The sequence below is a fragment of the Lepidochelys olivacea genome (genome assembly GCF_965140295.1).
Source record: "Lepidochelys olivacea isolate rLepOli2 genome assembly, chromosome: 18".
In the NCBI taxonomy this organism is placed as follows: domain Eukaryota; kingdom Metazoa; phylum Chordata; order Testudines; family Cheloniidae; genus Lepidochelys; species Lepidochelys olivacea.
This window is the reverse complement of record NC_140428.1, coordinates 26,984,903-27,011,757: the sequence shown is the minus strand read 5'-3', so window position 1 is coordinate 27,011,757 and position 26,855 is coordinate 26,984,903. Positions and strand designations below refer to the sequence as shown.

The 26,855-nt window shown below is 41.8% G+C and overlaps 1 protein-coding gene across 6 annotated transcripts in view; it reads left to right on the top strand.

The window, feature by feature from the left end:
- The window catches only part of MEGF6 (multiple EGF like domains 6), a 254,375-nt gene that overhangs the window by 28,152 nt on the left and 199,368 nt on the right, over positions 1–26,855 (top strand). For all 6 annotated transcript variants that reach the window (XM_084651674.1, XM_084651673.1, XM_084651677.1 and 3 more), the window contains one exon: positions 2,374–2,483. In XM_084651674.1, the coding sequence (XP_084507800.1) occupies positions 2,374–2,483 (110 nt within the window). The remainder of the gene's footprint in view (positions 1–2,373; positions 2,484–26,855) is intronic.

The following is a 26,855-nucleotide window of genomic DNA, read 5'->3' as shown; positions in this document are numbered from 1 at the left end:
ATTATTCATTTCTACACTGAATGCTTTTGGGTTTAGTTACATATCGCATCCCTGGCATTAACTTTGCACATTGTAATGCACATTACATTACATTAAAAGCAATATTTGTTTTGAACACAAGGCATTGGGTGGTGAGAAGCTCTTGACATCAAGAGATCCCGATAGATTTCAGCCTGATTGCTAGCTGTCTTTAGTGAATTCCATTCTTAGTTGTGTGTGAACCCAGGTTACTTCCTTCACAATTTGCTAAAAGCTTGTACAAAAATGGGTAACTGTTTTTATTTTTATCAGCTGTGACCTCATATACTCATTGGCAATGAAGTGTAGTTGAAGATTTCCTTCATGGGAATTAATTTGGTTAGTGCATCACTATTTAGTTTCTTTGTAGAGTCATGTAGACAAAGTCAAACAACCAGGATTAGTTAGGGTAAATATTTTCAGTGGATGCGTACAACACTTTCAGCTGTGCCAAATATTTGTTGTTGCTGTTTGTCCATTGTGCTTTGGGTGAGCAGTTTCATTTTCTGCCAAAGTAGGATTTCTAAAATCAGCTTCAAACGTTTTATCTCTGCTTTTGATTTTCAGATACACAGAGCACTAAATTTTCAGGGGGAAAAGTGTCACATTTATTTATGTTTTAACTCAACATCTGTTCGTCAGACTGACATCTCACCTGGAAGTCATGAGCAGGAGTCATTAAAAGATCTTCAGCTTCTGCCTTAGTACAATGTCTGTGGTAACAGAGCCCCATTCCTGCTCAGGGCTGTGGGCATTACCAAAAATAAGCATAATGATCCTGCTGGGCCCTGAGAAGTTCTGGAGCTTCAGCTGCTGCAAGAGATGTGGTGTGGCTTAGTGGATAGAGCACAGGACTGGGACTCAGCAGACCTGGGTTCTATTACTGACTGTGCTACTAGCCTGCTGGGTGACCTTGGGCAAGTTACTCCCTCTTTGTGTCTCAGTTTTCCCATCTGAGAAATGGGGATAATGATATTGACCTCCTGTGTGAAGGGCTTTGATTTCTATGAGTTAGATATCATTGTTATTTACCATGTGCAATAGATTTGTTATGGCAGCTGGTGGGGGTTTTTCAGGATTTGGTCGGGTGGGATATTGGGGTGGCTGTTAATTGGGAGCAAATTGCTGAGGGAGATTGTGGAATCTCCATCATTGGAGATTTTTAAGAGCAGATTAGACAAACACCTGTCAGGGATGGTCTAGATAATACTTAGTCCTGCCATAAGTGCAAGGGACTGGACTAAATGGCCTCTCAAGGTCCCTTCCAGTCCTATGATTCTATGATTCCAATTCAGCCAGACCCTGAAATGCACCACACTGTCTAATTTGAATGTAAGACTAATAACCCCTCCCTGGGAGAGGAGCAGGTTCACTAGAAACTTGGCACAGGATTGCTGTGAAGGTTTTCAGTCCTCTGGGACCCTTTGAAGAAATTGGCCTGGACAGTGGGTTCTTTACACAGAGCCCAGTACTGGGTTCATGTGAAAAGCAGTGTTGCATGTGGCACCCCATGTCCTGGCACCCCTTTAGTGGCCATAGCTGTCAGTCATGAAGCTAGTTTTATTTTATATAAATAGAACAGTTCTGGAAGGGGTAAAGGAGTGGCAGGAGCCCCGAGAAGAGCTTGATGCATTTAAGAATGGGATTCTAGAACTGTATTGACTGCGGTAGCAGGAGACTAGACTTGATGAGCCAGAAGGTCCCTTCCAGTCCTATGTGCAGTGATGTAGGGTTGAGTGTTCGTCATGGTTGCTAAGGGGGGAGCAAGAGAATTGAGGAGACTGGAAACTTCCCCACAGCTCTGCCTGTGAGTAGCTTGTTGGTTAATCCACAACTGCATCAGGAGCCGTCTGCGCATGGAATAGCTTGATGTTTTCCGGTAGGATGCTAGCATATATATGTATATATATTTAAATTCCTTCATCATAAGCCAAATAGTTTTTGAGCTCTCACCAGCCCCTTGGTGTGACTCGCTCACCGGTGCTAGATTTAAATACCTGTTGTTTTTATAAATTGACTTTCCTTTGACAAACAGCAGTTTAAATTAGGGGGGAAGCGATTTCACAAAACTGCAAAGGAATTAATGAAATACACAACTCGGACAAGAAGAAAAGTGCTAGGCTTGTTCTGGAGTCCGCTCCCCCGGGCTGTCTCCTACCTCTTTAAAATGGATTGAAAAGCATTATGTTACGATCCATGATTGTTATTAGAATATGTGGGAAACTATGCAAAGTATTTGAAATTGAATTCTTTTTATTTAGGTGCTACAGTCAGAATTGAATCTTCTGTGCACTCCATTTTAATACTAAATCCTCCTCCTCCAGGGGTTAATGGTGGTTGTGTTTTGTGTTTTAGAACAGCATATTACACAGACTACAGGCAGGTGTACAGCATGGAATACCAGACTGTGTACAAGTGCTGCCCAGGATGGTCCCAGCTTGGAGGGGATGCTGGCTGCCTTTACTGTAAGTACCACTGTGCACCGATGAGGTTTTCTTCTCATTCCAGTTGTCTTTGCATGCTTATTTCATGGTCGGTACACTGCGGCAGATGCTGTAAACCCCTGTCTTAGAAGAATATTTTCTTTTAATGGGAGAGGAAGTTTCTCTCTGGACTCCTGTGAAGTGGTGTGAGCCACTTTCTGTTTTGTATAGAACTTCCACATTCTAACACACGGAGATTTTCAGGGTCACATTATTCAGTTACCCAGTTGCCAAAAGCTACTAACATTTTAAAACGTATCACAAGCTGGTGATTTAAAGTGCCCCAGTGGCAGAAGCTGCAGAAAGCTGTAATCCCAACTCTGAGTGGCGTTATCATTAAATGTAACATTAATTGCTGGTTATGTAAGTGAACATGCCAGTGATAGTTAGCTAATTTGCCTACAAATTCCTCTTGCTCAGCATTTCCTGGAGTGCTTCTCACCACTTCATCATAGGAGGAGGCCTTGGAAATGAAGCTTTTGACAAATGAAGCCTTTGAACTGTTCATATACAAAAATGTGTTTCACTACTGTGGTGCAGGAGCCCTGTGAGATTTGGCTGGAAATTTATGGACACTCAACTGTGTGTGCTTCCTGTTTTGTTTGCCCCTCCCTGCACTTATTAAATAAGAATGAGAGAGAGAGGTTCATTCATGAATTTACATAATCTGAGAGATGCTTCCCCTTATATCTTGAAAACGGTCAAATGATTTTTGGTTATATTTTAGGATTTTTCAAGCTTGGAATTCAGCTGGCTGAACTTGGGGCTCTCCCTACCCACTTTCTTTTCGGCTGATCTCCCCTTATAAAGGATTTTGGGACTTCTTAAACTGCTGGCGTTTAGTACTGTCAGGACCACAGTAGAAAGGGTTAATGTCACACTCCCAGAACAGGAAGTTAACTGTCCGCTATGAATGAGCTGGGGTTGTGATATCTCTGGTGGTTTAGAGTGAGGGACTTGGAGTCAGGGCTGCTGGGTTCTAGGCCCAGTTCTTCCACTGCCGTGCTTTGAGACTTTTGGTAAATCTCTCTTTGCCCCAGCTTAACCATATGTAAAATGGATATAAAGGTACCTACTTCACAAGTGTGTTGCAAGGTTCCTTTAATGTTTTTAAAGTGTATTAAAATCTCTTGATGGATTAGGCTATGGAGGTGCAAAATATTATTAGTATTTGCTTTTATTGTGGAACACGGTTGATTAAAATGGTATATTTGGATAGCTTGAAAAAAGAAAAATATTCTCTTGGATCTCACACTGATATAGCCAAGCACATACATAGAAATAAAAGTTACTAGTGAGGGAGTATCATGTATATTCTTCATGATTATATTATTAATTTCATGCTCAGTAACTGAATAAAATCATCAGCTCCTTTTTTAATTAGCACTGGGAGATGCATTTTCTACTAATGTCATTAAAATTTAGCTTTCATTAGAGGCGATAGACAGGAGAACTAACAAAGGGTGTGCATGCTTGGCTGTCCTGACATCAAAAGAACAAAAGCCAACAGGTTTCATATCCATTTTTAAAATGATTTTGATTGTAATTGACCTGGGGCATTGGAAAATGTCTCTTACAGCTAGTCCTCTTTTGTTCTCCAGAAGGGCTTGCAGACCCATTTTCTTGCACTTTGCTTCTTGAAGTGAGGATGAAAGAGTAAGATGTGTCTAGCAAGCCAATTTTTATTTTTCTGATTTAAAGGATGATAATATAGGAGGCTAAGTCCTTTGTGTCAAAGGAAACTCTGTGGGTCCTTCATAACCCAGTTGCAGCAGGCAGATAATACTCTCAGCTGAACTCAGAAAAGTGACTACTGTAATGAATTTCCTATAGAGGAAGTGAATAATTCTATACAGGAAGGGAGCAAGAGGAAGGGAAAGAGAACTGCCTAGAGAAACCTCTTAACTTGTCATCCCAACTGTACGTACTGAAAGTCAAAGGTGTAGGAATAATCTCTAACTGCATTGGACTGTTTGTAGAAGAATTGATTCAGGGGATAATAAGCAGAGTGCATAGAGGATGCCGGATTCTCATAAAGAATGAAGTATGTCTGGGCCTTCTGAGAACAAAGGTGTTGGGCTATTTAAATATTCATCATGTGCCTGTTGCTGATGTGACAGGAGAACAAATGCCATTTATTTTCTTATTATGCATAAGTCAGTAGACCCTGTTGTTTCCTTTTAAGTTTTGTTTTTTTGGGTATTTTTGCATATGAGCCCCGGGAGGAACAAAGCTGGAAGTTTTTGCTTTGTGCCTGCAATGTAGGTTGAAAAGCAGACTTCAAAGCCAATGATTTTCTCTTGCTTCCGTTCACGAGCCTTGAGATTTCAAAGTAGGGGCAAAGGTGATTCAGGTAACCAGTTAAAATAATACTTTTGGTGGGAAGGGGGTAAATGTGAAAAAACAGGAGCCTTGTGGCTGCAACACGCTCTACCTTACCATCCTGCTGTCTTGGTTAACTCTGCAATTCCACTCCTGCCTCTCTGCTTTGGCTATTTAAGTTCCTGGCTCCCTATAACTCCAGCAATGCCACTGCTGGCTGCCTCTGTGTTTGGCTAACCCTGAGCACTTAGAGTATCTTAGGATAATATTCCTGGTCACAGGCAGCTTGTGTATTTTATCTCCTTTTTAACAGGATCCAGGGTTAGCTCAGTTAGTCCTGGGTGTCTCTGCAGGTGGAGCCAAAACTGGCAGGAACTCAGGCTGAGCCCTGACTAAAGGAAAATGAGGCTGTTGCTACTCCAGAAAAATAAAAAAAGAGGGAGATGGCAAATTGTTACCAGAAATTGAGGTGAGGGATGAACTTTGATTTGTGGGTGACAAGAACAAGGACCTATATAATGCTATTAGAAAAGGAAGGCTTTCGGGAGGGTCATTGCTGGCCCAAACCCACTTCAGTAGAAATTCTGGCAGAACTGGAGAATCTAGAATGCAAAAAGGCTGGCTTGATAATGTGGAGCTGTTGTTTCATTTGTGGCAGAAGGGTTTCAGTTTCCGAAGTCAAAGGTTTTTTCACTGATCACATCTGGCGTGGGCTCACATGGAAATGTGCACTGGGTTTCCAAGTGCCTTTCTGGAACCTACATTCAAACCTTCTTTCTTTTTTTATCTTCAATTTCTTTTGAGCATAAAACTGTGTTTATACCCCTAACAAAGTGAAAATATAGATGTTCCATCTCCAATATGGCCATGGCATATTTCTATCTTGTGAGGCTTTATAGTGCTATTTAATGATCTGGCACGTGCTGCGGTCCGAATAGTACTTCAAGAGAGCTGTTCTTTAACCATGTCGGGAGACAGCTGTGTTGTAACCATGGCTGAATTAGACCAGGACTGTAGACTAGGTTTTTGGCCCCAGTTATAACATGGTTTGGTCCAGTCTGCGCTGTCTGGTCAAACTTTGTTAGAACCTGGTGCAGCAACAACAGAGTGCTTAAGCCTGGTGGCTAAAGTTGGCACACCACTGTCAACCACTATAGGAGAAAGCTGTTGTTTAACAGATCAGAGAGCTGTTTATCCTAAATGTTCTATCTACCCACCATTCAACACTGCTCCGTGGGGTGGCAAGTGACTTATATCCAGGCTTTCTGCTTCAATCAGCAATACATTGTTTGTTGTTCTTTCACATATCAAAATATTCTGTCCTGAGGGGGCCCTGTAGCATCTCCAGCTTTTTAGCTTGCATGGATGTAATTACTTTTCTGCCCAGTCCCCCAGTTCTCTAGTGGGAACTTTGTGGTTTTTTTGGGTTCTTGTCTAGACTTTTATGGATCCTTTAATCAAAAGGGGAGGGGTAAGGATGGAGATAGGAAATGAGTTGAATAAACTGTATTAATGAAGAACTACTTTGACAGAGAAGTGTACCCAGTAAGCTGTGAATTCTGCAAGATTTGCTGTGGAAACTACCTCATGTAACACTGAAGGCTCAGGGCCTGGTCCTCAGCTGGTGTCAATTGGTGTAGTTCTGTTGAAGTAATGGAGCTATGCCAAATTATTCTAGTTGAGTGTCTGTCCTCAGAGATGTAATGGATATTGTTCCTGCTCCATGCAGACACGTGGGCAAGGCCATCAATGGTGAAAATATAATTAGAACTGTAGGAGACTGTAAGGCAGACTCAAGCTAGCAAGAACATCTTTTTCTGTCTTCCAGTTTGAGTTAACATTTCTTCACTGCCATGTGCTCATTCCTCCAGGCGTTGGAATGCTCCTTTACAAATCTCTTCGCTTACTTATGCTCTTCTTCCTTTTGCGAGGCTAACCCTTCCATCTGTCTAAAAGCAGAAGCACACGATGCTCTGTGCGGGTAACTTTGCACTCTCTGTGTTCTTATGCTTGTGCCTGTCGCTCAGCCATGCCTGTAGCTTCTCTCTTTCACAGTCATGAGGTAGTATCTGATGTTCGATAAATAATATTATGGGAGACCAAGGACCCGGTACCTGCCTGGTTATTAACCCAACCCTGAAGAGTGTGCTTTTCCCAGGGCTGTATTACCTGCCTTGCAGGAGAGTGCTTTGCCTAGGCAACTGATACCCACACTCTGCCTCTTCCTTGTTTAGCAGGCTTACAGCTGGCTTGAAACACTGAGGGCTTATTCCAGCCTCCAAAAGGTGCTTGTCCAAGTATTTAGAGGTGTGAGAATGGCCTATGCAGTGCCATCAGGCTGGGAACTGCTTAATGACCAACAGAGTTCAGCGTCTCTGCTGGGAATGAATAATTGGGAAATGGATGGAAAGTTTCATTGAAACACCCTGTAAAATGTCACTTAAGGAAGAGCTCTAAAGAATTAATGCTCCGCAGAGATTTGAAAATTTCTTGAAGAATATTTGATTTCCCTGCTATGTCCCTCTCCCTGTGCCATTTGTAGTTGTCTGCTGGGCTTATAACATTCCCAGGAGTTGTCAGATCTCACCTTATAAATGTGTAGTGCTCAGTTCCCTTGTGGATTACCTGCTTTTTCTCCTCCCTTGTGCTCACAGTGGAAAATAAGTGATGATTAAAAAATCAGATTTTTTAAAATTTTGAATTGCTTTATTTTACTTAAATCCATTTTTCTTTTTTAAAATAAATCTACTTAAAATTGAAATTATGATAAGGTCTAAACTACTTATAATTAAACTACATTTAGATAAAATAAAAAGTAAATAAATAAAAATTAAGGTGTACACGTTTGCTGCAGAAGTTTTTTAAAAGCCAAACCTCTGAACTGGTGGAAGTCACTGGCTAAGCACCTGGAACCAGAGTGTGCGTTGAATTCCTTTTACCAGTTTTTGACACCACTAGCCTCTTCTGCAGGTGCAGAGAGAATATTTTTTTCATTTCAGTTTATTCTGCTAGTTCAGTTGAATGACTAGTTCAGTCAAGTTAAGAAACCACCAAGAGTTGAAAGGTAAGCTTATTTTCCTCTTCCAATCTATGAGTAACAACTAGGTGAGAGAGAATAAGATCTACTAGTTCTAAAGTCTGAAGAACATGGTCACCAGAAACGATCAGCTCAGTTTACGAACTACAGATAATATTTCCTTTGTTTAATACATCAGTTTTAAATGCAGAATGACTCAATAAACTTACTTTTTTCTTGTCTAGCACATTTTTAAAAAAATTTATTTAATTAATATACCAGTTTTACAATGTTGTTTTTATACATGTGAATTGAATGCCAATTTCTACCCAAATAGAGCTTGATACAAATCACAAGTAAACAATGACCATTGTATAATAAGTGCATTATTCATCATTTTCTAATATACTGAAATATGTAAACAATAATCTGAATAAATGTGCAAGCTATGTAATTGTTTAAATATGTATAGATATATTGTGTTCTTATGGTTAGTTAAGTACCAAATTTTGGGTAAAGGGCTATATTTATTTGCAAATGAACATATAGTTTTTTAATTGAGTCTCATTGGTTAGAAACTATCTTTAGGAAAATAACTAAAAAGTACAATTGCAAAACAAGATGAAAATTGATTATTTAAATTGAGCTTTCCTGCTTGATGGTTTAAATCATGATTAAAATGTGATTTAAATCACTTTGACTTAAGTCAACCCATGCTTCTTCGCTGCAGCTCTGTTACCATGTCATTCCTAATTGCATTTTCATCCACCTTTGTCCTGGGCCATTCATCCGCACAGCCCAGTTTAAAGAGGGAAAAGGTCAGAAGTCGTGACAGCCTTTTTCACTCATGGTCTGGTATCAGATTCCTATCCTTAATGATAACTGATAAGATTGACTTTTGAGCTAAAACTATTAGTATTAGATGACATCTGAGATGTCACATAAATTCCACATGGGTTGAATAGTGTAGTTAAGCTCCTTGCTGTGCAATACAAGGCCTGTGTGTCTGGGTAGCCTCATGATGTCTACTGTTGGCTCCAGGTTGCTGAAAAGTTGAGTCCCATCAAGTCTTTACAATTGGTAGCTCTTAACCTGAATGGAATGATTGGAGTTCAGTAACAGACACTGTGTCTGGGCACCCCTGCTAACTCCTTCCATTTCAGCTAATGAAACTGCAGGATGGAGAGGAGTTGAGGATGGTGAAAAGGAGGGGAAATGTGGAGGAACAGGAAGAAAGATTTAGTGGGAGATTCAGTACTTTGACTTTTTGATGGGTACAAGCCAGTCTCGTTAAACAGCACAAGACTTGCTGGCACTGACTCTTGCTTGTTTTCCAGGTTCTGAGGTACAGGCTTGATTGTGGCTGAAGAGGGAGAATAAAATGTTAACTCTGGTGTGGGGGGTGGTTATCGGAGACTAAGGTGGGTTGAAAGAGCACTTTGAGCATCTCCAAGGGGTGCATAGAAAGCAGCCAAATTCTGATTGCCTTATTAAGAGGGGAGCTTTTATTGGTCACAAATGGCCTATTAAAGACTCCAAAGTGAGTTACCCTATGCTGGACTACATGTCTCACTGCCAGCTCTGTTTAGCTTTAGCATATCATCTAGTGAGCAGTTAAACAGCACTCAGCAGGGCCTGCTCTGGCAGCCACGCTCAGCTGTTGGTTTCTATTCTGCAAATATGTCAAAACTCTGCTTGGTGCATAACCATGGGCTGCACAACCCGCAGAAAAAATCTTGTACCAGGTCTTCATGAGGGATTATTTTATGAGGTGTGTTGGTGTGATCCACAGCAAATATTTTCATATAACAACTTAATTTCCTTAAGAGGTTGACTTTCCTGTGTACATTGCCCCTTGGCTCCTGGAAGCTTATTGTTTTGTCAGTTCAGAGGGATAAATTGTATTTCTGTTCATAGAATCATAGAAGATTAGGGTTGGAAGAGACCTCAGGAGATCATCTAGTCCAACTCCAACTAAGTCATCCCAGCCAGGGCTTTGTCAAGCCTGATCTTAAAAACTTCTAAGGATGGAGATTCCACCACTTCCCTAGGTAACCCATTCCCGTGCTTCACCACCCTTGTCATAAATATAAAGGGAAGGGTAAACCCCTTTGAAATCCCTCCTGGCCAGGGGAAAGCTCCTCTCACCTGTAAAGGGTTAAGAAGCTAAAGGTAACCTCGCTGGCACCTGACCAAAATGACCAATGAGGAGACAAGATACTTTCAAAAGCTGGGAGGAGGGAGAGAAACAAAGGGTCTGTGTGTCTGTCTATAGTCTGTCTTTGTCGGGGATAGACCAGGAGTGGAGTCTTAGAACTTTTAGTAAGTAATCTAGCTAGGTATGTGTTAGATTATGATTTCTTTAAATGGCTGAGAAAAGAATTGTGCTGAATAGAATAACTATTTCTGTCTGTGTCTCTTTTTTGTAACTTAAGGTTTTGCCTAGAGGGGTTCTCTATGTTTTTGAATCTAATTACCCTGTAAGATATCTACCATCCTGATTTTACAGGGGGGATTTCTTTATTTCTATTTACTTCTATTGTTATTAAAAGTCTTCTTGTAAGAAAACTGAATGCTTTTTCATTGTTCTTACGATCCAAGGGTCTGGGTCTGTAGTCACCTAGGCAAATTGGTGAGGCTTTTTACCAAACCTTGTCCAGGAAGTGAGGTGCAAGGTTTTGGGAAGTATTTTGGGGGGAAAGACGCGTCCAAACAGCTCTTCCCCAGTAACCAGTACTAGTTTGGTGGTGGTAGCGGCCAATCCAAGGACAACGGGTGGAATATTTTGTACCTTGGGGAAGTTTTGACCTAAGCTGGTAAAGATAAGCTTAGGAGGTTTTTCATGCAGGTCGCCACATCTGTACCCTAGAGTTCAGAGTGGGGGAGGAACCTTGACAACCCTCCTAGTGAAATAGTGTTTCCTAATATCCAATCTGGACCTCCTGCACTGCAACTTGAGACCATTGCTCCTTGTTGTCATCTGCTGCCACTGAGAACAGCCAAGCTCCACCCTCTTTGGAATCCCCCTTCATATAGTTGAAGGCTGCTTTCAAATCCCCCCTCACTTGTCTCTTCTGTAGACTAAATAAGTCCAGTTCCCTCAGCCTTTCCTGGTAAGTCATGTGCCCCTGCCCCATAATCATTTTCGTTGCCCTCTGCTGGACTCTCTCCAGTTTGCCCACATCCTTTCTGTAGTGGGGAGCCCAAAACTGGACGCAGTACTCCAGATGTGGACTCACCAGTGCCGAAGAGAGGGAAATAATCACTTCCCTTGATTTGCTGGCAATGCTCCTTCAAATGCAGCCCAATATGCCATTAACCTTTTTGGCAACAAGGGCACACTGTTGACTCATATCCAGCTTCTCGTCAACTGTAATCCCCAGGTCCTTTTCTGCAGAACTGCTGCTTAGCCAGTCAGTCCCCAGCCTGTAGCGGTGCATGGGATTCTTCTGTCCTAAGTGCAGGACTCTGCACTTGTCCTTGTTGAACCTCATCAGATTTCTTTTAGCCCAATCCTCCCATTTGTGTAGGTCACTCTGGACCATATCCCTACCCTCCAGCGTATCTACCTCTCCCCCCAGCTTAGTGCCATCCTTGAACTTGCTGAGGGTGCAATCCATCCCATCATTCAGATCATTAATGAAGATGTTGAACAAAACCAGCCCCAGGACCGACCCCGGGGCACGCCGCTTGATACTGGCTGCCAACTAGACATCGAGCCGTTGATCACTACCCGTTGAGTCAGACGATCTAACCAACTTTCTGTCCACCTTATAGTCCATTCATCCAATCCATACTTTTTTAACTTTCTGGGAAGAATACCCTGAGGTGAGCCTTTTGCCTCGGATCAAGCATAATTTTGGTTAAAGTTCTGATGTATCCTCTTTCGAAAAGCTATATTCTACTATGTCCCTGCAAGCCTCTACTCCTTGTCTTTTGAAACAGTTATAGGCTTGGCAGGGTTCCATTTAAATGAGTAGTTGTCTGTAAACTTCGATGTCACCTGACACACAAAAATCAACAACAACAAAATCTATTGATAGTACCAGGCGAGCGCAGCCTTTGCTGCTCTGTGCGCCTGCAGGGATCTGTTATTTCACCCCTGCAGCCTCCCAGGGTGCTCTCTGCAGCCCTGTGCCCCTACTCACCAGCTGGAATTGTGAGGGCTGTCTCTGGGCAGGAGCTGCTCAGAAATGGGGTGGACTCCCCCAGGGCCTGCGGCTTGTCGTCCTCCTTGCAGTGCTTTCTTTCTAGCTTCTGATCTCCTGAAGTAGGAAGTGCTGGGCTGGCTCCTATCATATAGGGAAGGGTTAAGTATTCACTTAGGTTTTAAAGTTCATGCCTAAATATAAATAACGTTGCCAAGGAATGAGCCAGAGAATAGTGATTTCCCCCTCCACCCCAGGGTAAGACATAACCCTGATAAAAGCAAGTGGCTTTATTTCTATATAAATTTATTTGTAATAAATTTGTTAGTCTCTAAGGTGCCACAAGTACTCCTTTTCTTTTTGCAGATACAGACTAACATGGCTGCTACTCTGAAACCTTTATTTCTATATGGTAGCTATTGTCCATTTCATAGTGGTATACCAAGTTTCATATTGGAACTGTTTAACAGTAAAGAGATGTATTGTGTAACAGTGGAATACCATATTTTGCATCTTCTGTCTGAAGATCTCTTTACAAACGTTAGTGAATTAAGACTTTCATGCCCTTTTTGCGCCTTATGTAATAGGATGTTGTTGTTATTTCCATTTTACAGTTGGGGAAAAGGAGGAACAGAGAGGTGAAGGTACTTGTCCAAGCCTCAGAGGAAGTCTGGGGCCTGGTCAGGAGTAGAACGCATATCCTGATTTCTAGTCTCACATTTCCACAAGTATTTCCAGTGTTGCCTAGGACCATGCGGTGGCCCTTGCTTGTACTGACTTGGAGGGAAGAAGATCACTTACTGAACTGTCAGTACCACTCCATGCAGTATCTAGAGGTTCCTTGCGGATGCACAGCCAAACACTGACCAAACCTGACTCTATCTAGCTTATGAGATCCCACAGGATCATAGAATGAAACCCAAAGAGCCTTAACATTCCACCGGCCCTGAAGGTTATTTCCTGCCTGCAGAGAGACTTCCATTGAATAATATTGACATGCTCTAAAAAAAGATGCCCTCTTTCTGTAGGGCTAGAGTACTAGTGATATTTTAAGGTTCTGGGACTTTACTAAAGATGCAGCATGGACTATATCTGTTATAGGAAGTCCCAAGGAAAATATCTATAGATGCATTGTCAGTTTGTCTTTATACTTGGGGGTGGGGGAAGACCTGTACATTTGGAAGAAATATATATAAACTGACATTTGTAAGGGGAACCACCAGAACTTGATTTTTAGGAGTGGGTTTCTGAGCTTCTCCACAGGTAAAATATATGGGTTTGCAATGACACCCAAGGCTACATAGTCATAAAAAGTGACTTAAACATTAGCTAGGAAGATAGATGGATTTCTGAGGCAGCATTTCATCACAGTCTCATTAGTCTGGGTATAGGGGTATTTTAACTTCAATGCTACCTTTGTATTATTAAGCAGTCTTTTGGGGAGAGAATAAAAAATGGTCAAATACTTAAACTCTAAAACAAGAACTAGCACCCAGACTAAGTATTTCAGCTATAATGTCTCTAAGGTCTAAGGTGGAGGTTCAGATGTGGGTCAGAATGGGATTTAAATCAAGGTAAAGATACAGCTCAGCCTTGCCAGTCATGATCTACTCAGCTCCATGACAAGGGAGTGTTTGCTTCTCAGAGTAAACTGCCTGAGCCCTTTGAACCTGAAGCAGGTACAGAGGTGGGACAAATTGTGACATTTATAGTGCTGTGAAGAGTAACTAAATAATGACACCGTGTCCTTAAGCAAAATTGGAATTCTGCTGGGCTCAGTTGACCATTTGATGGTCATTTTAAAGAGAGTCTCCAGAGACACCAAGATATAGCTGAGTTAGTGCCTTTGAAAGAAAGGGGAACTGCAGTTATTATTACTGACTCCTGCAACATAGAGTTAAAGATGTGACACTCGGAGCACATCTCCAAGAAACCCAACCAGCATAACAAAACTAAATTATTTCTCTCCTGATCTTCTTTGCTGGCTTGAATTACCTGGTTGATCATCTCTCCCTCTTCCATAGATTCGGCCTTTAGTCATTGTGATGGAGAGGTCAGGCTGTCCTGATCTTTGTTGTGAGATTTTTGTGCTTTCACTTATTTTGAGATTGCACACCAAGCTCAATTTAAGGATGGACCCAGGTGTATGTCTTTCCTGTGTGACAAGAATGGGTGAACTGGAATCCACCATTTCCCTGTGATACTACTCCAGCAATCTAATAATCTACTTTCAGGAATTTTTTCTTACATATATTTCCTTTTATTCACTTATATAATAACCCTTTGAGTAGAGAACTGAACCCATAGGGAACTAAGTAGTAGGAGAAGAGAAAAATGCAAGCAGCTAACATATGAAGTTATTTCTTTGTGTTAGGTGGACTGAATGTGCGTGTGTAGATGGTGAAACAGGAGGAATTTACACTGTGGAGGAAAAGCATGATAAAGGACAATGTCAGTACCTAGCATACAGTGGGAATTTAGGAAGCCAATTGTGTTTCAGTAGGAAAATTGTAGTCAATATTTAATGCATGTAGCTATCAGTGGTAAACAGAGAATAGCAGGAAACTTAGTAATGGGGAAATTAGTTCTCCATATTATAGTGGATCATAATTGAATGCAGTTTGATAAAACACTACGATAAGAGAATTATAATCAAACATGACAAAGAGAATGTAATTTGAAGGATTGGCCACTAAAGATGTGTCCCTAATGTAGCCTCACTAAGCCATTACACCGAACTGGAATAATTTCCTCCAGTTTATGGTTGATACTTTTTTCCATATCAATGGAAATTGTCTGCTCAGAGCTCCCTTCCCTGTACCTTTCTGCTAAGGGCTCATTCCTTACGTCCTTTGATTTTATGCTTGTATTTTTGTCTTAATTTCAAGCAGCCCTGACATTTCCCAGCTGTATCCATTACACTGCCACTACTCCGAGAAGCTCATCAATTGACTCCCATCCGTGATGTTGCAAAATGCCTCTATGGCTAACCCTGTCCTACACGGTCTTGGGGAATGCATCCTAACATCTCAAAGAGCTAAGGGAGCATTGCTGTACCTGGGCAACTGGATCTACTGCAGTCCGAGATTACAGAATAGTTATGGTGCCTCTTACTGTGCTGTTAAATATAAATCTCTTGGATGCTTGCCTGGGGTAATGTTGTTATGACACATGATAGCTGGTTTCTTGTGAGGCGCCCTCAAATCTCTTATTGATTATATACTGATAGTCAGTAGCACTGCAGTTATACAAAGTAGGTATAGTTCCAGTGGGAACACGCTATATTGACCAGAATATCGAGGGATAATGAGGAGCACTATAAGGAATTAAGTGGGATGCACTGTATCGAATGGTTAAAGAAAGTGGGCCTTGGAGTCAGGACTCCTGATGTCTTGCCCCCAACTTTGCCACTGACTTACCTCATGCAAGTTGTGTAATCTCTTTGCCCCTTTGTTTGCTCATCTATAAACGGGAGGAGGAGGAGAATATTTACTTCACTGAAGCATTCTGAGGCTTAGTTAATTAGTATTTTTAAAGTGCCTGGAGATCCTCCACTAAAAGTGCAAAGTGACAGAATAGAAACATAATTGGGAAATAGGGATTGTGGCTTACTACATAGTTGTCATTGTTTCTTAAAGCATTGCTGCCCTGAGACTGCCAAGGACTGTGTGGTATTCATTGTGACATGGTGAATGGGGGGAGGGCAAGCATGGTATATTTTATAACTCCCAGTAAGAGGTAGTGATCTCTCGCACGCATCGAAGTGTCTGGCTTAATGTATTTCTTTCTCTCTCTACTGCTTTATTTTTAACTAACTGACTGGTGCAACAAACCCCATAAACTCCCTTTCTAGTTTCTCTTTAGTTTCTGTATTATGGTTGTTTCCCAAGTGTTCAGTGCATAACAGGATGCCAGTTCTCGCTCTCCCGCTGATCTGGAGCTAGGATAAGATTTACACTGGGTGGCCAATAGTTCACTACTTTCTCCTGTTTCTGCCTATTAACATTCCAGCCCTGAGCATTACAAGAACCCAAGAGCACTATTCCAGCCCTGGAGGCAGTGAGTGACAATGCAGCTTATTATAGTTGTAGCGGATGGGCTGGGATGATGCCCCTGGGGTATATACCCCCTCCTCCATGATATAAATGCAGCCTGCTTTCCAATATGAAAAATAGAGGGATGTTTTATAGAGGGAGAGCAGAGCTTCAGGAGATTTGGCACGTCTAAGACAGCGGGGAACAAGCCACCTCCGTGTGGTGGTGATGCATTTTAGATGCATGCTGCCTTTTTAGTAAGAAGTGTTGTAAGCTGATCAAATGTGTGGGTAGTTGGCCAAGTTGCCAGCTCCACTTCTGAGGTGGTTGCATATCAGTGATGTTGCAGCTATATAGTTTGTGTAATGCTTTAGGATCCTTTGGGAAAATATGCAGATGAGGCTGTCTGTGCAGTATCATTGTTGGGCTTGGTACTGCAATTTGGGTAGAGGAAGATGTGATGCCTCCTCCTGGGACTTACAGTTTCAAGACTCAATTATACAAGATACTTAGGCCCAAATTTGTAAAGGTATTTAGGCATTGCTCTGCTCAGCGTTCATAGATTCATAGCTTATAAAGGCAGAAGGGGCCACTGTGATCATGTGGTCTGACCAATGCATAACACAGGCCAGGGATCTTCCTGAATTAATTCCTGTTTGAACTAGAGCATATCTTTTAGAAAAACATCCAAACTTGACAATCAGTGAATCTTATGCTCCAAGTGCCTAAGTCACTTTTGAAAATGGGACTTAACAGATGACGTCACTTAGGCCTTGCAAAGCTGAACAGAGCAAAGCCTAAATACTTTCAGAAATTGGGGCCTTAGGTCAGATTTTTAAAGGTATTTAGGCACCTAGTGGGATTTTCAGAAGTGCCTAGGCACCAAACACCTATTGAAATAAAGGAGTTTTAGACATCTACGTGCTTCTGAAAACCTCACTAAACACCTAAATACCTTTAAAAATCTGGCTCTTAATGTCTTAAGTTACAATTTACTTCAGTGAGAGTGGAATATATGCTCAGAATCCAGCCTTTAATTATACAGAAAATACAGATAGATCTATCTATCTTAGGGTTTTCTCAGACAAATATAATTCAGACACTTAATATGCTGGTTGACCAGCGAAGGGTCCGTCCTAGACTGGTAGCAGATATATTTTGTTGGTTGATTAGTTTTGAAAAGTATATTTTTGAGAAGGGGTGGATGCCGAGCAGCTGGCTGATCCCAGCACTCTTGCTGCTGTTTCCACCGGTGGAGCTGTACTGGTCTTATAGCCATGCTGGGAGGCTTTGAAGAAAAAAAGCTCATTGTATACACAGCCAGTGTCCCCTGGGCCTTAGAAATCTCCAGTTGGTTACATTTTACATACCTGAGTGAGTTATAAAGTCTAATCCTGTGGGTCTCTGTGGGAGACAAGGCCAACAAGTCAGAGTGATAATAAGAGTTAACAATCAGGTAACTGTGATTTCAAGAGCTGTTTGCTCCCAAAGTTTCCATGAAGCACAGTTTAGTTCGGAACAATTCTGTCTTTTCTGGTATAGTGTCTCTCCCTCCCTCCCTTCCCCCCCCCCCCCCCCACTAAGGACATGTGCATGAAAACAGGCTCTTTGTTCCTTGGGACTTCACCAAATCCTGCTGCTTAATCCCCACCTGAAATCCTCATTTTTTTTCTTTCTTTTTAACATCACAGGCAATTGCTGTGGTGACCATTAAGATGTCAAAGAATGGATTATGATTTTGGTTGAGTAGTAAGCAACGGGAACCACTGAACTTTACTGTATGTATGTATTTAATATTCCTAGTTGTATAATAAAATTAAAAATCCTGAAAACCTAGGGCAGAAATGCCTCTGAATTTTCAATGTCTCAGCTGCTGTATCTCAATCACCTTGTTAATTAACATTATTTCTGTTCTAGTACATTGCTTCTTAAGGATGTAAATTAAAGTATTGGCTGTGTTCCTTAGATTCTTTGATTTTTTTGGGTCAAGCTGGAAGAAAAAAAAAGTCTGTTCTCCCCCTTTCCTCCCCCCCGCCCCTTTCCTATGTTTAACATTGCAGCCTGGACCCAGTTTTAGCATGTAGATTCCATGTGCTCCATTCAGATGCTTCCCTGACACTTGGCCTCTCTCTTCCTTCCCCCTCCCACTCCTCTTTTGCAGAAATATGTCTTCACCACAGGCTGGAGTTTTTGTTCTATCCTTTTACTCTTTGGTTGCGGGCCCACATAAAAAAATGCTTTGATCTCCTTTACACCATTGATTGATTCTCAAAAGCTCCTATGTCAGATCTGCTAGTTACCATCTTGCCAACAAGTTAAAAGGCTCTGTGAACTGCTCCTTGGAGCCAGGTGAATCTACAGAGTCCCATTGCACATCCCTGTCCGTTGACCTAGATCTGCTTTGCCAGGAGAGATGTTCCCTTTGTGTTGCTCCAGGTAACATAATTACATTTCTTCCCAGCATCAGGCCCTGTTGCAGTCTAGATTTATATCTCTCCAGTCCCACTTCAGATTCGCTGAAATACGCTGCTTCTTGAAGTGAGCTGACATGAGCTCTGCAATTTAAGAAACTTTTCAACGTTCTGAATTTTTTATTTTGTGTGTGTATGGGGGAGTGATGGCACAAGTTAATGAGACAAAGGCCACATTGTGTTAGATTCACTGTGTTCATCCCATAGGATGGACACAGGAGTTGGGAGGAGGAATGGGGTGAGGAGGGAAAGGAAGATGACCTGTAGTGCCCAAGCAAACACCCCTCTCTGATCACATGTCATATTGCTACCAGTGCAGGTCACATTCCTATCTGTGCGAGTATTAGCAGTGCTGTGAGCTAGAGAGGGGGTATTGTGCCACACCTGGCATGTTGACACCTGTGTGGTTTTGGTTTCCGGTTTCCTGTGTCCTAGTGGGGCACAATGCTGTCTTAAGATGAGTGTGTCTTTAAAGGCAAATTTTCAAAGGGTCTCTGAAATTGCATTGACAATACAGTATTTTCATCCATTTGTGTGTGCAAAGCCTCTTGCTGGCATGTGCAAAACAAGTATTCATGCTCTTAACTGCACATTTTCCACGTGCAAATACAATCATTTGCACATACAAAAAATAAAGTATCTGCAAGAATTACGGGAACATTTTTGGAGCATCCCTGCTAACTGTAATAATGTGGCACAAATAGATGTGAATTGTAGCGCCATTAGCCCTGTTATTTTAATAGTGAATATTGTTTGTTTGGGTGATGGGGAAGGAGGGAATGCACAGACTGGATATTGCTATGTTGCCAGGAGGGAGTAATGCACACTCAGTGCACAGTGTACTGCTTTGATTAATCCTAGTGATTTGAATCTTGGGAGTGAATATGTGAAGGATAGGACCTCCCAGGAATTGCTCATCAGAATCCTTGAAACCAGATAGAAACTAGAGAGGCTCCTAATTCAGCAGGCTGAATTAGAGAAGTAGTGGGTAGGACGGATGGGGATAGGATCTGTGCCACCTACAGTTATTGGGGGATTATTGCTCTTCAGTTGACCCCAGGTGTTGGGATATTTTGCCTGTGCTTTAGCCATCCACTTTTATGTGCCTGGTCACTGACCGTGAGGAGGGGCAGTGCACCAACTCAATTCAAGCCCTGAGACTAACTTTAGTGCTTGTCTGCTGTGGAGTTCTTCCATGTGCTGGTGCCCATGGCTGAGCCCAGTACATCATGCCAGCAGGTGTCACCATCATCCCTTCAGATCCTTACAAACATAGTTTTGCGAATACAGACTAACACGGCTGTTACTCTGAAACCAATAGTTAAATACAGTAGCTGAAGACAATCAGTTACCAAAGTGTATGAAGGCCATGCTGAAGATGTATTTAGTTCTCCAGCATTTTCCTTTATGGTAAGTCATAAATACAAAGCTGGCAGTACCACAAGCTTAAATGAGAAGGAATTGCCTTTCCACAAATTTTCATATTGCACTGAGGAGCACAGATGACATTGGCAGGTACGGCTGCTATTGTCTCAGTTAGTATTAATGTATTGTAGAGAATCACAGACACTTTACAAGGAATGGCCATAAACATACAAGAAATTTCCAGGTCAGCATGAAATTTCCCTGGGGCAAAGAGATGGAGGAGGACACTCTTTATTATAAATAGGTTCATAATTGGTGTGTTCCTCAACCATTTCTTCATGAATTAAGATGCTACATGCTGGCAAATGAAAAACTTGAAGTTTCCCCTTTAACCTGAGTCGAGGACACTAAAGTTAGTACATTTGGAAGAGGGACAAGCTGGTGATAACAAAAGTTTCAAACAGGGAATCCAATAATGATGATTTGTTTAACAGAGAACAGCGTTCAGCAATATCAATAATTCCTAGTGAAGCAGAACCTTCAAAGATGAAATTTTGAAACTGCAATTAAAGCCTTATTACAGTAGGACTTTTTGTACTGTTGGTGCTGGTAATGGTAAGTTCAGGTATTTTTTTCCATTGTTTTGTGTAGCCCAGCTGAGAGCCATACTAGTGCTAGACAAAATGAAAACCTCTCCTCCTGCCCCCGTGGTGCTCTCCACAATTCCTAGTGTATTTAGGTGCACCCTAAGAAAGCATCAGTCCCAAGCTGTGAAGCAAAAGGAGTGCTCCCATGAGAGGGAAGGATCGGTGTTATATACTTAAAGTTTAACAGCTTGATCACAAAGCCAACAGTAAAGTCTATCAGTATCAGATGTTGCTTTCCTCAGTACCACTCCTGTGTCACCAGGACTCATTTTTGGATTTGAGGAACAATCAAGATATTAAATAGAATAAAATCAAACTGGGTATATAAATCATCACTGAGTTAGAATGTCAAACTATGATATTAGAGAGACAAGGTGGGGGAGGTGATATCTTTTCTTTCCTTAACTGAAGTTGGTCCAATAAAAGTGTTTTTGAGCTACACAGAGCTCTTCTTCAGACCTACCCTGAGGAAGAGCTCTGGGTAGGTCACAAGCTGGTCTCTTTCACCAACAGAAGTTGGTCCAAGAGACCAGCTTGTGACCTACCCAGAGCTCTTCCTCAGGGTAGGTCTGAAGAAGAGCTCTGTGTAGCTCAAAAACACGTTTCTTTCCCTAACTGAAGTTGGTCCAATAAAAGATGTCACCTCCCCGACCTTGTCTCTCTAATATCCTGGGACCAAAATGGCTACAGCTACACTGCAAACAAACTGTGATATTGTCAGGAATTAGGGGAAGAAGGTGAATGACAAAGAGGAACAATTATATTTTCAATCCAAAAGATGAAGGAGAATTCTAACTTTCTAGCACACACAGAACCCGATATATGCCTGCTCTGAGCAAGCTGTAAGGATAGTGTCTGGAAAGGTGCTTCGTATGCTTTGTCCTTAGCTACAGTTGTAGTTAAAGTATATTGAGCACTGGCTCAGCTACAGCCAGGGATGGTGTGATGACAGCAGCAGGTAACTTTCTTAAAGAGAAATATAGACAAGGCTACTCTGTCTCTGTCTCTCTCTCAGCCCAGCCCTGCTTCCACTGAAGTCAGTGGCAAGATTCCTGTTTGCTTCCCTGGGAACAGGTTTCGGTCTGATAAGGATTCACGATATGTTTGCGAGGTGACACTTTTTGCTGGCAGTCCAGCTTCACTCAGTGATTATGCAGGCTGGCAGGCCATGTTAGTCAAAGGAGTCCAGTACAATCTGAACCAAACCCCAATCTAAGCTGCATTTGGCTTTCATTGAACCGTTAATGTTTGTCAGGGTCACTTGCTTTCTCTGCTAGTTCTAGTAAATTAATGTTTCTGAGCCAATAATTTTTGGATCATCAGCCCTGTCTCTTGTAATTTCAGCTACTTGAATAATTATGGTCTCTGGACTCATAAATTGGATCAATGGGACAGGAGGGCCCCTAAAATGGATGATCATGACAGAATTGGCAGTTGCAGTACATTCCTCTCTGGAATGCATAAGCTGTAATACATCATTTCACACACTCTCTTGCTTTTGTCCTAGTCTTGTCCAGGATGCACTCCTTACTCAAGCAAAAGTCCTACTGGGGTTAAAGACTGAGTGAGAACTGTTGGATCAGGAACTATGTAGAGGTCTGTTTCAGATGCACAAAGCTGCAAACCCTCTCACTCATATAGATATACAGTACAGTGTACTGATACGTGTACACTTCCCCCCCACCTGCCCTGTGTTGTTAATTATCTGGCTTGTGATTGCCCTTGTGAAATGTATTAGTATCTACTTCCCTTATAAAGTTTATTTTTGGACTCTGTTACAGAATTTGTTTAGTCATGCAAGAAGTGGTTATGGGGCGACAGAGAGAAGGAGATCGAAGTTGTAGTAAGACAGGAGAGCCGGAAGGGAAACCCCCCTCCCAAAACCATTGTTATGTCCTGCTCGGGGAAACTAGACATTGACCTGTTGTGATTCTGGTGGTGATCTCTTGGGAGGAGGCGGTCAACCACTACAGTGATTGACAACATTTTAAGACCCCAGGTACATGATTTTATAGTCCAAATCTTTGTTTGGACTTAAAAGAAAGAGAGAGATGCTGTCTCTGTTTTCTTATTTTTACACAATTCTGTCCACATTAACTTTATCCTAGTGGGAGGTATTAACTAATTATTTTGTGCGTAGGTAAATCCTAGGAATCCTACATTTAACGGGGAAAGCATCTTCCATATTTAAAAAATTTCCCCCTAATTATGGTGTTAACAATAATTTAGATTATGAAAAAGAAGGGATTTCAAAAACTTGATTGAACGCTCACTGTCTGTACATTTTTGCACTTCACTTGGCTAGAACAATGAAACTTGACTGCTCAGTTTTACTTTTTGTTTAGGCTCAGTTTTATTTTCTCATCTGTTAGAATGGTGATGCTGTGACTATCCAGTAGTTTCTGCAGATTATTGTTTTTTAAAAAACCCTCCAAATTCTTGACCATGACTACTTATGGAATAGTTAAGACCCTTAGTGTTATATTGCCCTGTACAAGTCATAGTTCTGGCTGTTTTGCCTAACTGTGGGGAATAACCTCAGCAGTTTAGTTCATCCCCAGAGGACTAATAGAGGCAGTATCAAATCTTCTTTTACTTCTGACTCTGTCCAGTCATATTAACCCATAAGCAAGTAGGTGATATCACTGATGCCATGTTTTCTATCACCCAGCCAGCAAAGCAGCTACGAGTATCTGCATTTCTCTAAACACTCAGTATTTGCTCAATAAACACTAACACTAGCTCTGCTGTTTATGCATTATTTTGAGCAAAGAATTTGCAATGAGAGTTAAACACACTGGGTTTGTCAGTGGAAAGCATCAAGTTGAGAACAGGGTTCCTTTGGAATCCAAAAGAAGAAGTTGGAGAAACGACAATTAATTGCATATTTAATCTCTGGTTCTCAGGGACAGAATATCCTGAACCTTGAAAGAGAAGGTTTAATAGTTATTATATAGCAGTCTTCCTGCTGCAATATGCAGGAGTCCATCCGCTCTGATGTAATTGGTCTTTCACGCATCCCACTCGGGGACAGTTTGATGGTTTGGGGGAGTACGATTTTCTTGATTTGTTAACCAGTTATTTTTCAGCAACACTTTTCACCCAGAAACTAGCTGTCTGCAGGGGCTGGGAAAGGGAAATGCAGCTTTTCAGCTCTCGGTTTCTGGTTCAAATGATTCCCTAGTTGGTAGTGACCTAAAGTTTTTGCCATCTAATGTCTGATCTATGTGAACTGGTGAAGTCAGTCCAGTTGCCAATCTGTAGGTGTTCACATTGCAGTTAACAATTAGATGATCCCCTACCTTTTGTTTGTTGGCACTTTCAACAGAAGGAGCCAGGGAATGAGTGGTCCATGGAGATGAATATATTCAGTTACACCTTGAAACGTTCCCTCAAGGACAGGGCTAGTTCTGAGAGTAAATAACCGAGGTAATTCACTGGTAGAGGAAATAGCTGTTGTTTATGTTAAAACAAACGAACAAAAATAATGATCGCATATGGATTCATTCAACCAGAAATATGGGGGACAGCTTCCAGAAGTGGACATACGTTCCCAATAATAATGAGAAGAAATGCAAAAGGAAATTAAGATTTTATTGGAAGATGGGAATCAGAAAATGAGACCATATGAAGACTAACCAGAAAAAGCCCCAGTGCCAGACAGGAAACAGGGGAGATACACTCCCTCCTTTCCAGACTCATTGTAACCACTCAATACCTTGTCAGAAGTGTGTAGAGGAAGTGCTGGGAGTCTGCTTGGGAACCATACTGGATACGCTGATCAGACACAGGCTAACGGAGCACCTGAAATGCTAGCATTTCATTATGATGGATTCTCAAAAGGTAGATCACACCTAACAATTCGAATGGCATTTTTTTGGAGGGAAAGCAGCAAAGAGTTGCCAGGAAAAGTAGCTGTGGATACAAATTTACCTCTGCTTTAGAAAAGGGTTGATGGAGAATTGTACAAAGAACTAATCAAAAAGTAATAAATGAAACATATTGCACTGCATTTTAAGGTGCATTAAAGAGCTAATGTACTTGTATATAATTATTCCTTATCAGTACTGTGGAGTTAGTCAAATCCTCATGAAAACCATCCTTATCTTCATTATTTAAATGGGTCCTCCTTTTTACCAGACTCTGCTACCAAAAAGCTGTAGCATCATTGCAGTAAAATATAAAATTGCTACTCATAACGAGCAGTTCACCAAATGCAGTAATATTTTCTGTTCATGAATTATCAGCAAATGGCCAGATTTATATAAATGTTTGTTTAAGATTTCCAGCAAAAAGGATTAAGTGAATGTATTTCTGCGTTTGGATTGCTCATGAACCATTTGCTGTGACTACTGCTTAGAGTATTCGCTATTTGTGCTGTGTGATTGGTCACCTAATATGGTATTGTTTCTGCTCTCTAATTGAACGACTCCCCAGATTATGAAAAGCTTTCAGGATGGCTACACAAACAGTTCTGTAGTATGGATACCTATTGGTGGTGGTATACATATATGTATGCTGCATATGTACATTTGCTAGAATAATGAATACCCAAAGCAATAGTCTTGGTGTAAGTAATCTGTAAGGAATCATACTACTTTGTTGGAAAACTTCAAACCATTACACAAATCTGGCTGTTTGCAGATAATTCACGGAGAGAAAACATTGCTAAAGTTGTTGAACAAATTGTTATGAAGAGTTCATCCAGCTCAAGTAGATTCCAAGACTTTGTGTTACCTACAGCTTTTTAGTGGCAGTGAGGCATTATTAAAACGAGGGCTGACTTTCAAATCTCACCTTTTTTTAGTTTATGTAAAAAAAATTTACATATAATACAGAATTTCAGACCTTGAAAATTCTAGACTGTAGAGATTAACATTTTACCTATTATAAGTCCCAAATCTCAGAGCATCATCTGTTTAAGTATCCGTTGTAGAGTAGTTTCCAGAGTACCTGTGAGGTTACTTATTGTTTAGTTTTCCCCTGGGTTCCAGTTCAACACCTGTTTAATCAATGAAACTGTCTCCCTGAAGATTTGACGGAACACATTTCAAACAGGAACACAGGCTGCCTCTCTCTGCTGAGCTGCGCATGTGGCAGCAGAGCAGTGTGATGGAGCCATGAGGTCACTTTGCTCTGAAATTTGGAACTGGACCAGCAATCAGATGGTACATTTTAGAGATGTATAAAATGAGCTCATAATTGAACCGTAAAGCAAAGAATTTGCTATTGAAGGTACAGAGGGAGCAGGAATGTGGGGGTATTTGGAGAAATGTCGGCACTTCCATCGAGGAAGACTGACTGCACAAGGAATGGGACCAAGGATGATATGTTAGAAAAATTCTGGGGCAGCGGGGGCAAAGTTGTGCAGCGTCCTCGCTTCTGTCTCCCTGTTGAGGCTGCAGCTGTTCACTGGGGTTAGCGGGCCAGCCCTATCCCAGGGAGTGGGATGGTGGGCTGGGGGGTGTCTCACTGATGGCTGTCCCAGGGCAGGGATCCGGGTCTGGTTCGCTCCATGCTAAGCTTGTCCCAGGCCACTGCTGTTGCTTTCTGTCAGCTGTTGGGGAGCGGGGAGGCTCTGACAATGCTGTGATTAGGAGTCCCGTTCTGCCCTCCAGTGAACACTGCAGTGCCAGCTGGGGAGGAGCTAGGAAAAGTCGGGGCACCGGGGGGGAGAGGGCAAACCCAAGACCGTGCTACCACCTCTTGGGGAGGTGGGTTCACTACAGTGACAGGAGAGTCACTGACGCACCATTGCAGCTCAGCTGCTGCGTAGCATTTTAAGTGTAGATGGAACCTGTATTATAAAATTTCTGAAGCAGCTGGAAGATATTGGGGCTGGAATATTCTTTGCAAGCCAAGAAGTGCAATATGTTGTAGTTACCACTGGTGGATGTTTTCATATGGGAAAGTGTGTTTTTCCAATGGCACATGAATAAGAACCAGCATGCTGCATCCATTGTGGTCCCCAGGTTCTCTAGCTTGAAAGAGAAGAAAGAGCAACTCTAACTTTTGCCTTAGCAAAGGCGGTGGTTCTTCCCACAGTATCGTACTGTCTGGTTGGGAGAGAAGTCCAGGCGTGCGCACAGTTGCAAGGGTAAAGTTTTCAAAAGCACCTAAATCCCATTTTCAGAAGTGAATGAGGCACTTGGAAACCTAAGTCTTATTGAAAAGTGAAAATCCTGAGTGTCTCAGTTATTTTTGATAACGGGACGTAGGGTCCTGAGTCATGTGTGGGTTTTTGAAACTGTTAACCCAAGACTGCTCTGTTGGCAGAGCTGTGGTAGCATCTGCTTCACACACTGTAGCAGCAGCCTCAGGGCTCTCAGGTTACCACTCTGTGGTGGCCCT